Source organism: Ascidiella aspersa, chromosome 2 (assembly GCF_963924565.1).
Source record: "Ascidiella aspersa chromosome 2, kaAscAspe10.2, whole genome shotgun sequence".
NCBI classification, from domain to species: Eukaryota; Metazoa; Chordata; class Ascidiacea; order Phlebobranchia; family Ascidiidae; genus Ascidiella; species Ascidiella aspersa.
The window spans coordinates 19,703,326-19,722,374 of NC_139448.1; the positions used below are offsets into that span (position 1 = coordinate 19,703,326).

The 19,049-nt window shown below is 37.9% G+C and overlaps 1 protein-coding gene across 1 annotated transcript; it reads left to right on the forward strand.

Annotated features, from left to right (window-relative positions):
* Positions 1-15,828: 15,828 nt before the first annotated feature.
* LOC146164241 (uncharacterized) lies at positions 15,829-18,941 on the forward strand. Its single transcript, XM_083380695.1, has 3 exons — positions 15,829-16,027; positions 18,401-18,559; positions 18,700-18,941. The coding sequence occupies exons 1-3, from the start codon at positions 15,829-15,831 to the stop codon at positions 18,939-18,941; spliced, it is 600 nt and encodes a 199-aa protein (XP_083236821.1).
* The last annotated feature ends 108 nt before the right edge of the window (positions 18,942-19,049 follow it).

The window sequence follows — 19,049 nt, forward strand, 5'->3', positions numbered from 1 at the left end:
AATAAATTTTTTGCCCGGGTGAACCAACCAAAAGGGATATGGGTAGTTGGGAGACCGTCATAACCTAATGATAGCTCGCGAGCAGGGCGGATATTCCGGTTGTTAAACCTGTACAGTGAATAGGTGAGAATTTCCAAAAACCAAATCAATTCGGAGTTTTTCATTTTTTAGTCAAAACTAATTGTTTTTTTGTTTTTTTTATAAATTTCAATATTTTTTTATTGTTTGATTCTTTTTTTTGTAAATTTGAAAAACTAATTGTTTTATGCTTGGCTGAGTATAGTTAGGTCTACGAAGCTATGTTGTACTCAGTGATTAGTTGCTCACTGAAGTGAACTTTGAAATAATTTGCTGCTTTAGAACAGTGTGTGTTTGCTTTATGTGGAAGAACAACCACAATAAATCTGAAGTTAAGATAAAACCAGCAGTATGTCGAAGAAATGTGTTCAGAAAACACTTAATTTTGGCGCATGCATTGATGACACTGAACCAGACAGGCAACCAAGGCGAGCTGCATCTACGTTATAGTTAAACAAACCTACTCTAAAGAGGAAAGTTGGTAACTATTGCTAATCACTTGTCCCAAGCAAACCTTGGATACATGATCGAGACATTGTTGGAGTTACAGAATGATTTTTCTCAAAAATCGTTTTTCAAAACACATTCCCATTATGGTGATTAATTATGGGTCAGTTTGCTCGATTGCTCGAATCCCCTGCGTTTAGGACAATTGCTTTAAAAACCTTGCAGAAATTGGTGCTTCTGTCTACTATACTCACTCGTCAGAAAAGGATGGAGGGATTTCACACAAAGTGGTCCGGTTATTTTGAGTGAGATATGACCAGGGTTAGGCTACCATCTGCTCAGATCAAAAAATAAACTAGCTACCACCAAAAAATAAGCACACTACTAAAAACCAGGGGCGGATCGAGGATTCCGGTAGTGAAATCCAAGCTTTTAGGAATAAAAAAAAATAAATAAATAAAAACTTGAGAAACAGCTATTTCTGTATGCGCAAAACGTAGCTTAATCGCGCTAAGCGCGAAAAAATGCGTTTATTCGGTTGAAATTTGCAAGTTAACCACCCTTATTTAATGCAAGCTTTGTCAACTTTTGTGCGTCAGAGCGCACCTGTACACCTTTTAAACCAGGGGTCGGCAACCTTTTTGTAGTCGCGGGCAGGGGCGATTAAGGCGGGGGCTGCAGCCCCAGGCCCACCAAAAAAATAGGCCAACCGCAACAGTTAATAACACCAAAAAAGTTATATGCTAGACATTTCACCACGGACGCCAGATTGTTACAATACCTGAACATCGTGAAGTGGGAACATCTTGGTATCGATTATTTACTTCTGGAGGCATGCATTGCCAGCTATAAATTCAAACGGCTTTGTACTAACTGCGTCCTTTTTTTTGGTGTGAACAACCCAATCGTAAATAATAAAGTTTTTATCTAAAGCTAGAAAACATTTAATTTGAATCTGTTTAACTAGTGAATAAAAAATGTTAATTCTGGTTGAAACAACAAACATAATAAAAATAGACCAATAGGCCTGTGACTGCCATTCAGCCCCAGGCCTATATGAAAACCTTAATCCGTCCCTGGTCGCGGGCCAAACCAAACTCAGAAAGTTCTCGACGGGCCGTAGAAAATTTCCTTTGCCATAAAAGACGGAATGCATGAGCGAAAAAAAATATTGATTAAGTTGAATGAACTTTAAATTTAAACAGTTTCATGCTGCGAATAAATAATTTCCATTTTGATATAGCGACCATGCGCACGTCGCCTTGGTCTGAGAAGCCCTCTCAAAAACGCAAATATATTATCTCAAAAACGCAAATATAAGGGCAAGGCAAATAGGACTCGCGCGAAGCGCGAACATTTTTGCGATTTATTTTATTTAACATAGTTAAAATATGAGGCATGGCCGATAGGCCGTGTCCACTGTACAGCTTGTGAGCAGGTCGCGGCCCGGATGATTTCCACTGGCGGACCGTATCCGGCCCGCGGGCCGTAGTTTGCCGACCCCTGTTGTTAACCGTGGTGCTTGGCAGCATGAAACGCCTGAAGCTAACTCTGCCTGGTAGTTAAGTTTAGTTCACTTGGCGGAGTTTGGCTTGTAATAAAATTATTAATTGAATGATTTACGGTAATACTTCTAGCAATTTTTTGTAGTAGGCGGGCAAAACGGACCCCTTAAAGGGATAAATGCTATATTACGAGTTTCACAAAATTTTTGGTTGATGAATAGGGTATCAACTGAAAGGTCTTACTAAAACTTAATCCTATGCTAAAAAAAACAACTGAAAGAAGCATACCTTCTGAATAAATTAACTTTTGTTGTCGATTTTTAAACGGGGCAAAACGGACCCCTGGCGGGGCAAAACGGACCCCCTTATGAAATATAATTTAATTGCTTTGTTGTGTAAAAATGCCGGATCAAGGATTTGTGTTCAAGTGACGAGTAGAAATTTTCAGAGATATTATCACAAGTTACGTCACAACGTGACGTCATAATTTAAATAATGCTATACATGGCGCCTTCATAGTTTGAAAATATTTTACTAAAGTAAGCCAAAACATACAAAAAACAAACAAAATAGCACTGTATTAAGTACTGGTAGCATTGTCACTCTTTAAAGGTTACATGGTTATAAAAAAAAACGTACCGTACGTAAACTGCCTTATATTTATCTTAATGTATACCAACTCATAAGTATTAAAACAAATAGCAATCGAGCTTTTTTACAACAGATATTGGTAAAATTTCTGGTTGTTTGGCCTTCCTACAAAACTGATCTAAACATATAAAATAATGATTTATCATTTAATTTTATTCGATTTCCAAAATGTTTTACTGAAAGGCTAATCAAAAATACAAACAGTGCAGTTTTAGGCTAGCAATAACAGATTAACTTGTGAGGGGTCCGTTTTGCCCTGCTTGGGGGTCCGTTTGGCCCTAACACTATCAGTCGCATGAAAACCTGGTTTCTTTAAAATCGTTCAACTTAAAACGCCAACTGTTTCGAATTAATAAACACACCCTTACCTACAAATTATTTAGCAAAAAAGTAACTCCGTCTTTACTTGAACTTCACTAATAAACGCATCGTTTTAATGCGCTATACTTATATCAATATACCCCAAACACATTTTCTCCCTTCCCTGGTTTGTGCGAAATCGAATCAGTCTGATTTTTGTCGACAAACGTTTTTTCGACGATAGTCACTGTTCAGAAAACAAATATTGACGCTGGTAATTTTCGCTTAACGAGAAAGGTGAGGGGTCCGTTTTGCCCCGCTTTCCCCTAACATTGTGATTTCCATAGCCTCTGGGCTGATTTCATAATCAAAATAACAGCAATGATCGTGGCTCTTTTTTTTCGACTATGTTTGACTTTAAAAAATTCATTTTCATGTTTATCACAAAAACGTGCTAACTGCTTATGTTGACTCATTCTCTCAATAACATTTTGTCTGTACTGACACAAAAATGCCAACCGAAAGTTTACTTGATTGCAAGCTACCCCACTTCTATAGGCTACAACAGGGGTTCCCAACCTGTGGGCCATAAGCCTTCTTCAAGGGGCCATAAAAAAATTGAAAAATAATGTTTTTTTTAGTTTATTATCTACTCCTCTATAACAAAACAATAAATTACAATTTAATGAACTCTTGAAGCTACGAGAAATGACGACAACCCGATTGAGCTTTAAGAAAGATAGTTTGACCACATTTTGGACAAAACTAAGCAATTCATACCCTAAGCTTAATGAAATTGTCATGCCATTTCTGTTGCCTTTCCCATTAACATATCATTGTGATTGTGGGTTTTCAACAATGTTACTTCTGAAGACAAAGCAGCGCGGTGTCTTTGGTATTCAATATGACATGCGGCTGGCTCTTTTCACCACTAAACCAGCAAATAAGACTTACCAGAGCAAAAGCAGGCTCAACTATTAAATGAACTGAATATGTTGTAAATAATTAATGTACTATCATGTTTATTGTGTGTTGTATTTATATCATTTGATCGTTTTTACTGACGGTTACTATAAATTCAAAAGTTTGAAAAAATAGGGGGGCCATTGATTTCTCAAAATTTTCGAAGGGGGCCACGGTGTAAAAAAGGTTGGGAAGCCCTGGGCTTCAATGTATTCTTTAGATTTAAAATAAACAATCACAATCTTTTAATTAATGCATTATTGTTATAATCTGGCCTCTGGGTCAGGGGCGGGCAACTTATCCGGTCGGCTGGCCAGATATGGGAAAATTAAGTACTTGCCGGAAATAGCGGGCCGGAATAAGTACTGCCATAGCCTGCATGTTTTGTCGCATAATGGCGGCTAATGTTGTACCCTTTAAACACGGCAACACTTTCATTGCACTTCAAACTGCTTTCTTGCCGACTTAAAGATTAAACTAAGTAGGCTACAAAACTTAAACCAAAATTAGTTTGTTTAGATGTTATAAGATAAATATATTTCGCTACTAAAAGCATCATCAGTATTATACATCCAAACATTCTGTTTCATTGACGTGCAATCAGAATCTTTTGTTTTTCACCATTCAAATTCAGGCAGATATTGTAATTCGAAGGAAAATTCTGATTCTTGCCGACTTGAGTGAAAAGGTAGGCTACTCGGCATCCAATCCTTAAATTCGCAACACTTCTTGTCAAACTTACGTTTGTTGGCAAATCCATGGGAAAATATTTATTGTAAATTATAAATATAACAATAACTAACAATCACTATAAATTGACGTAGTAAGCAAGTAGTGAGGGATTTTTTGCAGAACGTGGCCACATTATTATGTAATACCGGAAACTGTCTGCGGGCCGCTCAAAATCCCGTAACGGGCCAGACCCGGCTCGCGGGCCGTATGTTGCCCGTCCCTGATCTGGGTTAAAGAACTTGGTAAATATAAATAAATGAAGTCTCTCACTCCTCCGTCCATGGTAAAAGAATTGATAAAGAACGCTTTTAACAACAAAAATAAGACATACTAAGCACACAACTTTAAAATAAGCACGTTTCTTAGAAATAAGCACATTTGCGTTTTAAGACACTGCACTCAAAAATAAGCACGGTATGGCAACCCTGGATATAACACATGAATCACCATTACAAGTGACCAGGGACAATAGCCACAGTGGCTTTGACACTTTAGAAGTAACGACTTCTTTAAGTTCTGGTTGAGATAGAATCTATCCATTTATATGTTTTGAGATTAAATATCACGAGAGGTGTTCAACCTCGATCGTGATATTTTCATCTTGAAAACTTTACCAAGAAGGGCCGTAATTTTGCAACAATATACCTAAAGCAGTCTTGCGTAACTAATAATTTAAAGCCCAAACGATTTTTCTCTGCATTATATATTATCTAACATCAAATGAACAATTAAGCAATATATAAACCCGGGAGCTAGCAGAGATTTAAATAGCATGTCGAGTACAAAAGGTTTGACTATTTAGAGCAGGGTTTCCCAAACTGGGGTCCGCGGACCACTGCACAGGTGGTCCGTGGTGATACGACAAGAAATTTTCACACATATACGTTGTGCAGTACTTACCTTTTCAAAGATAAACTACACAACATAATGATTTTGAAAGCTTTTGCTATCCAGTATCGTAAATCTTACTTCTTGCACCTTCATTGTAGTCAAAAAGTTTCTCAGGTTTCTCGTTTATGACGTAATAATATATTATTGTGTAAGAGAGCATTTTCAGCTCTTTCCAGCACGAAGACAAAATAAAGGCCCAGACTTTCCGTGGACTCTGACTTAAAAGTAGGGCGATTATTTTTTCACTTGTCCAAAAAAGTCAAAATTTGAACGTTGGGTTAAAATTTGTTAAAATGATTTCAAATGAAACTCGATTAAAAATGCATATAGATCGCTTATAAAATTAAAAAAACTATATTCAGCTTTTTGAAATTATCTATCAGAAAAAAATAGTTTTGAATTACATTCAATGACATTTTAAGCGTATTAAATCTTCACTAAAAAGTAATATACGTTATACGCGAGTCAGCAGAATTAACCACGCTGGCCTGGTTTACCGCATTAAGTTCAGCTCGAACTTCGTTTTTGTTTTATTCAGTTGTGTGTCTCTGATTTTGAGCAATGTATTGAAAAATAGTTGCTGTATTTTTTCGCTTGTAATTGTCCCATTTCCTATTCCAATAATATACTAGGATTTTGTTATTAATTATTTTTACGTTGTATTTCAACTATTTACACAGCATTTTTTTATTTACACAGCAACCAGCGTCTTGTTATTTTTTGTAGTGTTTTGTCTTTTTGAAATTCTGACAAAAATATTAACTAAGCATTTTCAGGAGTTTTGCATAAACCCGAAATATAACTGACTTGTGTTCGACCGGTGGTAGTCAACAAAGCATCAAAAACGTGTGGCTAACGATGCGAAGACACTAATGCAGTACTTCAAACAACAATATGTTGTTCAAATCAATGCATTTATCTAATAACAAAATTTTGTCAAAAAAATATTTTTCAGGTCAAAATTTGTCAAAATTTTAATTTTTCAGGTCAACATTTCTCCTTTTTTTGGTCAAAAAATAATCGCCCTACTTACGAGTTTGCATTTCACAAATGAATTCGAGAATCAATGATTTATGCAGAAAGAAGCAATCGCATACGCCTCATTGACGTTGTTAGTTTTGTAAATAAATAAAATTCGGTTTTATTTATGCTTGCTTTGTATCGCGGTCCGCGAAAAAACAAATTTACAAATAGTGGTCCGCTGTCAAAAAAAGTTTGGGAAACCCTGATTTAGAGCATATAAGGGCCCCACATGGACCCCCAAAAGGCCGGTCTTAAGTTATGAATTTGGTGCGTTTAGAAAGGGGGGCTGTTGAAAAAACCCCATAATTTCGGTTTAAATATCATGTCGAGTACGGTACATCGATCAAACTTATCTTAAATGTTGCGCCACATATCAGTGGTCAATTAATGGCCGATCTTAAGTGTGGGAAATGGTGCAAAACCCATTTGAGACCACCCTTTATGGGGTCACCATGTCACGTTTAAATATCATTTAGAGTACATCAATGAAACTGAGTAAAAAGAAACTTTATATCCTACTGTAACAGAAAAGTCTTAAGTTGAGGTTTAGGTGTAAAATACATTTAAGACCGGGTTAAATGTAGCATATGTACCTTCTCATAAATGCTGATAAAGGGCGTTATGTTTATTTCTGTATTAATTCAGATTTCCCCATCAACTGGAATGTTTTCGTTTTTTGCCGTTCTTTTGATGAAAAAATGTTTCAAGAACGATTACACATACATAACTTTATTGTCATGGTAAAGAAAGAGAAATAAAATGCCAATGAAGGAGGTTGTCGAATCTTAACAAATACAAAAAGAAGAAATCTGTCTGATCAAAATGCCATGATATAACATAATATTATTTGAATATTACATATATTCGCTTGACTAGCAACCTGTTTAAAACGGTAATTTTGAATGTTAATGTCAATATCATTCATGTTATCTCTTTATAAATTAATTTGTTCGTCAATATAGCATTCAACGTCGCTTATAATCCTTTCAGTAAAGAGCGCATAGCGCGAACGAAAGTCGCTCCCAAATTAACCACCCCGAATGGCATTTTGAGAAATTCGTACGTACCGCAGTGCGTAACGAAAGCCGTCTTGTGAAAGTCCTCCTTAGCAACGGGTACCTGCCAGTTTGGTAAGATCCAGTTTAGTAAAGTATTCGCTGATAGACAGTCTTTGGAAAACCTCTTCGGCTGTTGGCATCGGTTCCTGATCGAAGGGATATAATTGTTCAACTTCCTATAGTCGATACATATCCGATTAAATCTTTTTTCTTCACGACAACCACAGGCGATGCGTATGCTGAGCGAGGGCGTCGTATTATTCCCAGTTGTAACATCTCGTCGATCTCGCGCTTTAATTCGTCCCTCATGTGGTTAGGAACGGTATATTTTGGCCGCACCGGCCGATCATCCTTGAGCTGAATACGATGCTCGAGAAAACCAACATTTCCCGGTTAATCGCTAAAAATGTCCACATAAGCATTTGCAGCCGCTAACGCCCCACCCTTCTGTTTCGCCGTCAACTCTTCGCCAAACTGGATAGACTGTAGTGACGTCATCATGGTTGTGTTCAGGGTTTTTTAAGGTTTGGTTTGGGTGACCGCTAAGTAGTTTTAAGAGACCGCAAGTGTTTCATTTAAATACCAAAAAGTTGCAAGTCCAAAATTTGGGAAACCGCTGGAGAAATTTGGGGGACCGTTTCGGTCCCCCAAAACACCTTAAAAAAACACTGGTTGTGTTATCTTCACTCACAGCCGTACAACCCTGGTGGACCAGTGATATATCTTGGTTGCCGTAGGTAGGCATTCTAGAGACATACTTTTTAAGAATGTTTTCATGGAAAACACGATTTTTTCCATTTACATTCAGAACATAATCACACCTCGTTTCTCCACAACTGTGAATGGGCCATTCCACTGGAGAAGCAACTTGTTCAGCAGCAGTAGAGCTTTATCGCCTACTTCCATCCGTCGTGGTTTGGCCTTTTTGTAATAATACCTCTTGTATCTCTCTCTTGAGCTCTTCTTTGGCCAATGATAGAGTCGTCTCAATCTTTTTTCTTAGATGAACAACATACTGGTAGCTTGACTTCCCTTTCGTATCCGTGTCTGGGTTAGTCCACATTTCCTTTAGTACGGTCATTGAACCGCGAACCGTCCTCCCCTAAAGTAGTTAAATTGCTGGAAATCCTGTTGATTCTTGAGGAACTTCGTGATATGCAAACAACAAAGCATCTATAAATTTGTTCCATTGTTTTGGCTGGTCATAACACAGCCTTTTGAGCATTTTTTTAGAGTCCCGTTAACTTTTTCTACAACCCGTTACACATAGGCTGATAGGGACCTGTCGTCAGATGCTTAATCATTAGAAGACGGTTTACTTCTTGCATACACTCCGAAACAAATTGAGTACTTTTCTCAATCGACTATACATGTCGACTAGTGCCTCTGCCACGGTTTCAGCCGTTTATATTCCTCAGCGCTTTCGCCTCCGGGTATCGCGTCGCGTAATCCACCAACGTAAGTATGTATCTGTGTCCCTATTCACTGGGAGGATGAATAAGGCCAATGAGATCCACAGCAACTCGCCGGATGCAGAGAGACCCTCATCACACTGCCTTTTTCCGCCGTTCCTCCAGATACTATCGAGTGTTTTTTTAAAAACCATATGCCCGGTCATAATGGAGTCATGGGCAACTTTGAAAACGCTTTCTTTTAGATTATACTTGGCACAACAAGTTGTTTCATCCATTCTCCTCTGCTGTGTTTCGGGTATTGAAATATTCGTATAGCAGTCCGTCTTCTTCTACAAAAACACAAATTTAGTTGCTTGTTCCCTCTTAACCACTACGTCCGCTGCATCCTCTAGTTTAACAATTGACGTGTCTTCTCTCTGTGCCCTTTTGAATTCGGCCTTGTCCGTCACAGGCCATTCATCACATTTAGGCACCACTAGCGGTTTCTCTTTACCTTACTTATGTCTCTATTAAAAATGCGTTTGGACAGCATTCGCTTCTTCCCACAATGGATCGGGGTCTCCCGCTCCTCTAGCGCCCTGAATGTTTCCGATGCACAGATCATGCAAAGGATCGGGTAGACATAGAGCTTCTACCTCGCTTGTCTAAAATAGTGTATTGACCTTTATCTTTGTCACCTCAACAGACGCGACAGACCTGTTGGCCAGCTTGATGAGGCTTGGCCTGTCAATAATTTGGTCATCTCGAACAAATTTTCTATCAACCAGAATGCCTGTTCAACTGGGTCTCTTCATACAGTCACCGTTTTATCGCCAACTAAACCTTTCGACAGAGGCAATATCCGTGATCTGCCTGTGTAACATTTCTCGGTGCGCATGCGGTCGAGTTTAAGATTCTCGGCGGCATTGCGCTCGAATTGCAATCCTTGGGTAGATGCCCTATCTTATCGCATATAAAGCACCTTCTCGTTGGTCTGTTGTCAGTATTATACCTTTGACAATTTTCAAACTGACACACGTCCTGGGCCAACTCACGGTTGTGTGCCGCCTGGAACTGCTTAGCAACACTGGGTAGAGACTCCAAGGACTTCGGTGGCTGTTCCTTTCGGTAAGTCGACAACACACGACTTCAGAAATTGCTCTTTAACCAATAGCTCACTCACATCGACCCAGTCGAAAGTTGCGCCCGATAGCTTTATCCACTTCTGCAGAGAATTCTGCAGACGCACCGCAAACTGGGAAGGACTCTCACCCTTTTCGGGTTTTGAACTTCGAACCTTACTACGGTTACTTCTTCGTTCAAATCGTAACACGTCAGTAAAGCTTGCTTGAGCTGATCGTAGTCCACAGCGTCGGCGTCTGGAATTCTTGAGTATACAACCAATGCTCAACCTTGCAGAAGGGCGCTTAGCGTAGTCGCCCACTCTAACTCATCCCACTTGCAGGTTACAGCAAAGCGATCGAAGCGTAGCAGATAGCTATCCAACTCGTCCTGTTATTCCCTGTCTCGCGCCTCGGGTTTTCTTTCATGAACTTCGCGAAATCGGCTCCAGTCAAGCTTGCTTGCCAACTTCAGCAATCTTTCCATCTCATTTTCTTGCTTCACCACCATATAAAACTAGGTCAACAGCCAACACAGTTCAATGGAATAGATCCCGGACGAGCCGCCAATTGTAACAAACTTTTAGGTCAGATATCTTAAAGTTGCTTTTCTGTGATGACAAACCTAAAACTGGTACAGCAAAAACTGCAGATTTTTTCCTTAGCTTAGTTTATGTAGAATTCTACGCCACGCCTTGCCACAAATTCACGTCAAAACAACAGGTTGCTACAGATCAGCTGGTCGCACCATAAGGTATCACAATAGGAATATCACGTCACAATGGTCAATGACAGATGGCAGAGTAACGCAATGTTTGGGATTGTGAAGTAGTTTTACAGGTATACCGCAATTTGTGACAAATACTATGCGGTTATTGATAACTTCAGATAAATTTATGCATTATATGTAGATACTAGATAGTGATCGGAATGTACATGATATTTATCTGACTGTTTCTTGTGTTTGATTCCTATATTTAATGTTAACAAACATAAACATAGCGCCCTCTATCGGCATTTATGAGAAGGCACATGTGCTACATTTGACCCGGTCTTAAATGTATTTTGCACCAGAACCTCAACTTAAGACTTACCATTCCTGTTACAGTAGGATATAAAGTTTCTTTTCACCCAGTTTCATTAATGTACTCGAAATGATATTTAAACGTGACATGGTGACCCCATAAAGGGTGGTCTTAAATGGGTTTTGCACCATTTCCCGCACTTAAGATCGGCCGTTAATTGACCGCTGATATGTGGCGCCACATTTAAGATAGGTTTGATCGATGTACTCGACATGATATTTAAACCGAAATTTTGGGTTTTTTTCAACAGCCCCTTTTCTAAACGCGCCAAATTCATAACTTAAGACCGGCCTTTTGGGGGTCCATGTGGGGCCCTTATATGCTCTAAATCAGTGGTTCTCAAAGTTTTTAAAAAAAATTACGCAACGGCCTCTCAGCAACTTTTTAAATCGCTCACGGTCCCTCAAAAATATACACAAAATAACATTTGTTTTTAATGATATAAATGGGACGGGTAAACTTGCTTCTTTGCTTTCAGCTCGGCTATGTTAACCTCTAACGAATAACTTTATTTGAGTAAAGCAATCACAAACAGTTTTAAAACCGTGACTGACCGTACAGCCCACAGTGTCATCGCAGCAAGCTGTGAAAACGCAATTCTCAATAGCACCACGCAACACTATGACGTCACAATGGACAATTCAACTCTAAGCGTACAATAACTTTAATAAACAACTATATTCAGCTTTGTTTTGAAAAGTAAGTTGCCTGAAAATTTTATTGCACAAAAAGTTTTCTTCGTCAGAAGCGTCGTGTTGATTTTTGGTTAGATGCTTCGCGGTCCCCGAAAATTGTCTCGCGGACCCCAAAAGGACCGCGGACCCCAGTTTGAGAACCACTGCTCTAAATAGTCAAACCTTTTGTGCACGACATGCGATTTAAATCTTTGCTAGCTCCCGCACTAATAATGCTGGCACATTCTTGGTAACAAACGTTTCAGCAAATCATAACTGATCGGCGTAGCTTTAAAATACTTACACACAAGAAACTGCGCTATAAAACCAAATTAATTTATACTTTCTACGCAACCTGACAGTATACATAAAATTTATTTCAAAAGGCTTAAATTTAAAGTGCATACAGTCATGTCGCTATAAATTTATTGTACGTTCAAAGAATTCAGCATAGCCCGCTTTCAACTCATACAGCACTAAACTCACATTACCAAGTGTCAACTCGGAAAAGAAACATAACAGAGTATATTATTCCAACTCGCAATACTAGGATGCGACACGACGTCACGTTTATTCGGTATAACAAGCCTAAAGCGTTGGCTAGTTACGAAAAACAAAAAAAGGGTTCCGTGATTGTGCCTTAACCTCCTATTCATCTACTACATCGTCTTTTTTTAATGTAATTGAAAGCTGGTGCAATTAGCAGATAGATAGCAAATCGACAAAGTGCATTGAACCTCCAATTTGCCCCTACATCCATTTCTATAAAATGTCATAGCATGCGCACGTACTGTCAGGTTAAAAAAGGGAAAGATCGAGATTTTGCCCTAAGTTCAGAGGACTGGGGCTGGAAAAAACATAAATAAAACTTTAAAGCCTGTTATGACAGCATTAAGAGAAGCTCCTTAGAACCTCTATGTCAGGGGTCAGCAACCCCTGGCACTCGTGTCACTTGTGCCAAGCAAGATGATTTTTTAGGGCAGGCCAAATTATTTAACGCTCACATTAAATCTTTGGTGCATTTGGCGCAGAGAACAACAATTGTTTTTAGGATTATGTGTACTTGAAATGCTAATGCTATAGACTTCATCGCACGTTTTCATACATTATACACTACATTGCTTACCTATACGCCTACCACTTTAACAATGAGAAATAAGGTTTATTTACCATCCTGAAAATGATTTAATCTGTTTGTCAGACCACTTGGTTAGTATATGCAAACAAAGCAGGGCTTAATAATTAAACTGGAATGTAACAGGCACTGGGTTGTTAAAGCAAACCTTGCTTCACCAAGCTATAAAATAAATTACCAGCCGAATTCGTAGCAGTCGATCTTGTATATTGTGTAATCTGTATTAGTTTTGCGCTTGTAACTGTGAATGGTTCAAACAGATTTTTTTAAACTTTAATGTAGAATGTAAAGGTCGGGACAGGAGTGGCTAAAGTTGTTTACCAAGACCTAGATAATCCGCAAATTTCATACGTATGCGATTGTCTTTTGGCGAAACTTGTTACTAGCTTAAAGTAGAATAATATTTTTTTAGTGCCTAAATATGTTTTTTATAAATATATCAAGGAGATACGGACCCAAAAGCAAGTTTATATGCATTTTAAATTAAAAAAAGACCATATTAGAAAGTGCCATTAGATGCGCCGTGTTTTTTTAAAAATTCTTTAAAAAGGTTTAAACCAAACTAAAAAGCAAAATGAGATTTGTGTAAAAACAAAAATGAGATTTCGTTTGTTTTTTTCGCTTACGTGATTGTTTTTTTCTCTTACGTAAGAAAAATACAGTGTTCGAACATCGGCTCGTAAAAAACCACGCACAAAACGTTTGAAACCCACTGACTGATGTACAGTAGGCTACAGTATTTGAAAACAAGCAACACGATTTAGAACATTAGCGCCTAAAGTGACACTTTAATTGTTGTCGAATTATTATTATTTGTTTAAAAATTCCGTTGTGGTGTAGATAAACAACCTTAATCATGTTTGTTCAGTTTAACATTAATTCTCGATATTTTTATCCCATAGATAAGCGCTTCGTAACCCTTGCGCTGGGATACATTGGTGCGCCATAGAACGTTGTGAGGTGTGCCGCGTGCAAGTGGAAACAATACTCTAAGTAATAAAACATTAATAAAAATGCAATTTTAATACCTTTTACTTTATATTTCAACTTAAGATTATTCACCCAACAGTTATTTAAAGCAACTGTTATGCGGCCTATTAAATACAAACTTTCAAGCATTACATAGAAAACACTACTCTAACCAAAAAAATAGAGATTGTTACGCTCGCCCAATGCGCCGCCAGGTTTTAGAGGTCTACAGGTGCAAAAAACTTTTAGGCTACTTTTACTTGAAGAAATTATTATTTTAAAATTGACGAGCTTCTATATAAGTTTGTAAATATATACATGCTTTGCTGGTGGATTATTTAATAAAAACACGATGATTATAGCAATACGTCAAGTTGTAAGAGCCATTTCATTGACCCAAGACCCAACAGTAGGATAGTATTTTGGAATCGGTAAAGGTTCAGTTTTTAAACTGTTTTTTCTAAAGGGGCTATCGAGTATGCTGCAGAATTTATATTTATTAATATTTTAAAAAGCTATTCTGGCAATCCAGTGTTTCTTAGCCTTATATAAGTCGTGCTCCCCTTCTATGACCCCTCAACACTTTGTGTCTGTGCCACCCTTCAATATGTAATTATGGCGGCTCAAAATATTTAGTGCATTTTTTTCTTTGTTTCTATTTTTTTTAATTTTTTACTTTGATCATTGATTTTTACGCCTTAGATTAAACATAAGCTAAACCGAATTTTTTTAAGTTGTGCCGAACCGAAACCGGAACTTTTACGAGATAAGTCAAACGGTTTGACTCCATAAATAAACCAAACGTTCAGCAATAAAAGTCCGAAATCTCCGGTAAGTCTAACAATTGTGTTTATGACGCTACCATTATGCTTGTTTTTTATCAATGTGGCCACTGGCAGAAGCACAGCTTAAGTCAAATCTGGTCCGTTTGAGCAGCAGTTGCCATATATCGACTTTCGATTTTCAACTTGGTAAACAATAAAACTTTACATACACCAAATATTGGACCTACTCATAAAATATCTTGTTAATCTGTTCAAATTTTAGCAAGACTTAAGTTTCAGAAAACTCAAAAGGTTTCGCAAGTAAAAAAATGTTTGGAACAAATGCTTAAATAATTGACATTAGTTTAAAATTTTTAAGTGTGTCGCAAGACGCAACAGAAAAGTTCAAGAACCAGTGGCCAACGTCAGTAGTTTTAAACCGGGATTGGCGTGAAGGGTTCGCAAGGGGGCGCGAAAGGACTGACTGAGGAGATCCGACAAGCAACTTATTACCGGTCAATCCTTTACGTTGTTTAACGCTTAACCCATTTAATTTTAAGTGCTGCCAAGACGGCTATACTCTTTTCAAACTGCATCTTTGATTGTTAGAAACTAGTGTATGTCAATCACTTGTCTTAGATTAGAGAGTCAGAATTTTTTTGCGAATAAAATGATCTGCCTAGATCCGAATTGCGAAAAACAAACGATTATGGTGCACATCATTTTATCGTCAGTGGTTGTATGAACGATGTAAAAATATTTTTTTAAATATAACAACTTTAAAATCATCTTGAGGTTTTGTCCAATCTATCCTTTACATTTTTCAGCTCTGCTTTATATCGAGTTTTAATATACCCGGTATCCTTCAAATCGCTACATGATTGTCGGATATTATTTTTTTGTATTAACTTCGTATTCCAACATAGGCCTAAGTTAGGACTTTTTTGCAGACATGTTATAAGTAGCAGTCAGTAAATTCGCATTTGCCTGTGTATTTTTACAGAGTATTTTATCCATTTGTTTGATTTGGTACGAAATATGTCCGGGACCGCAGATGTGTCAAGAAAACCTCTTGTTTCGGCATGCTTTATCGCCATATTAGGAATGATTTTGGTAGTGGTTGGCCTTGCAACAGGCCAATGGACAGTTACTGACGATGTTACCATAGGACTGTGGACACTAATTGACGAAAGCGGGGCCTCTTTCAGTTGGACTGATACTGGAGCGTATAAGGAAGGTAAAATGGACAACTAATAGACTAGGCCTAATCAAAAGTTATCTGTACACTTGGCTATACAATATAGTACGAAGATGTTCGTATTTCTAGACTCATTAATACGGGAATACGCAATAAGGCCTATAAACAGGTTTATTTGTGCTTATTTCAAGTAAAATGTCTCAGAAAACACTATTGTGGTTATTTCTGAGAAATGTGCAGTTTTGATCGTGTACTTAGTTTGTCTTATTTCTAAGAATGTTTTCATCAGCTCAGTCCTTATCACCAAGGAATAAAATCTCCATCTATAGCATTGGTTTCTCCAAACTATATTTTGTACCAACTATTAATATGTAGCCTAGTAATTGTTTAGCATTTGGCGCGCACACGTTTCACCGGGGGAACTCATAAACTTTACGAATTGCAATTTCCGCTGAATTAGACTATAAATCGATTTACATAGTCATAGAGCAACGTGATTTGAATAAAATTATCCTGATTTAGTTGAACTGGAAATTGGGTTTTTATTATGACTCTAGGCCCTCATGGTGACGTTCCATGATGCATTTTTCCAAAACGTGAGCAGGGGGTCACAAGGGTTTAGAGCCAACGGAAGGTGCCACCACTCATTAAAGATTGAGAACCACTTATCTGAACGGATATCTACAACGTAATAAAATAATAATTTTCTTGAAACCTAATTATTTTAATACTTTTGTAGCAATTGCTACACTTTCAATAAAACCTAAGTTAGTTCATTCGGGGTACCTATCAAAAACGATGATCCAAGTTAATGGTTAAACTGTCTTCCAAGTTAACCTATTCCGAGTAGCTTCCATATCGATCAACCTAAAATATTGGCCAACATTTTTTTCAGGCGACATACTTGGTGCATGTCGGATAATTCAGTTTGGCCGTACCGGTCTCAAAATTTATCCTACGGTCTCACAAAATTTAGCCAACTTTTGCCTATAGGGCTGTGGAGTTGGTTAAAACCAACCGGATTCGGAATACCGAATTTGCCGAGTCACTTGAGATCCGATTCCGGCTTAGAAACTAAAGCATGTACTCAAACAGGGTGGATATAAAGCAATTCACTCAAAGGGGCTGTCATATATCTCATCCACCCACAAGTTGTGGGTAAAAAATATTCCACCATATGCTATTCCAACTTTACAATTTACAGTTTTTGGTTTCGAATTTTGGTTCAGCGTATACACGTCGAACTCGGTACCGTACTCGGTTAGTTTTACGTAATCTTACTCGAGTCCCGAATCTCGAGTCAGACTCCAGCAAAATAAACCGATTCGGACTCCGCAGCCCTATTTGTGTCATTAGCAAAGAATTATCAGGTATTTCTGAAATGCGATACTTGCGATCCCACAACTTATAAAGATTGCCAAAGTCAAACCTTTAGAAAAATCTGATTATACCCACAATATTTTTGAAGAAGAAATCGATAGAATAAACGATTCTTACGCGCGTTGAGCGATTTACGTATTTTTTGTGTTGCAACACAGCTTTGGGTCAATTGCTCTTTCAACAAGAGGTCGCCGTTTAAATTTGGTTGAGTAGTCGACTGCAATCGTTTTGTTCAGTTGGGTTTATTAAGATCGGTTCTAGGGAAGATTTCTCCAAAATTTAAAAAATAAGAAAAGCAATACATACCAACTTCTTTTTTATTGTTTAATATTTTTACACTTACAAAAAGTTCAGTGATAGAGAATTTTAGTTCACCAAAGGCAAAGCATCACTGTTATATATTCAATGAAAGACACACACAAACATATGTGTTTAATATCATCTGTGATCTAGCCCTTCGGAAGTTGCTTTATGACCAACGATTACGGCTTCCGTATCAATAGTACACCGAAAAGCCATCGCAGACTCGCCGAATCTGTCGATCTATGATGCAAGCAGAGCAAGCCAGAAAAACAACTGGCCTGCAGTGAGGTTCGAACTCACGACCTCCGGTCAAGCCGGGACCGTCGCTCTACCAACTGAGTTATGCAGGCTCAGAGAGGAGCGAGTCGAGAAACAACCATGCGCCAATACTTGCACATTTTGTTGGTAGAGCCGGTCGCCTTGAAACCGAGAAACACTAAGCTAAATGTAGTTGTGTAATGAAATCAGGAAAATCAGCGTAAACGCAACCCGAATTTAAAGAACCCCTGGACTATGCATGGATATTGATATCACAGTTATATATTTTTTAATAACAATGATAATTCCATCTTTCATGTTGCTAACTTTGTTTAATTAACTGTTTTTATTCTGACAGACTTCATAAAGTTCGCTCTTGGCTTTATGGCCAAAATTTCATTTATTTTGTAATACATTAATTAACAGATTTAGTAATGTAGTTTCACCCAAAAAACTTTAATATGTTTTTAGAATTCTTTTACGCTTCTTGGTTTACTGCTGTACGTGGGTTGATGATGGGTGGAACAATATTGGGTGGACTCGGCATTCTTTTCAATTTGTATGTTATCGGGGGTAAAAAGTATACCTTCGACTATACCAAAGTTCTTCTTTGCTACTATGCACTCGCTTGTAAGTTTTTCGAGAAATATCAAAGCCAAACGATACCTAATCGTAATTGTTTAAATTGTAAATCTTAATGATGATAGTTTAGATGTATTTTGTGCGCAGTTGTGGCCATGCACTTACTATTGTATTTGTACAAACCGCAGTTAGTCTGGTGGCAGTGGCGGCTTCAGTTTACTGCTGCCTAATACCTCAACCAGTAAACATAAGCGGTCACATTACGAGCATTAGTGAAGACATCGACCACTACATCTATCTTGCAAACTACGGCTATTCGATGTGGTTGTCTCTCGTCGGAAGCGGTGCCTTCCTTTTATCAACCGGAATGTCGTACGAAGGTAGCAATCAGCTCCGTGTGCAAGATAGGCTTTACGGTCACACTGACTAAAAGAGATTGACGACAAACCTTTGGATCAGTTAATTTATGTATAAAACGAATTAGTTTGTTCAAAATATAAGCACAACCTATAATAAGCGTGGTTTTGTATGTTTTTTC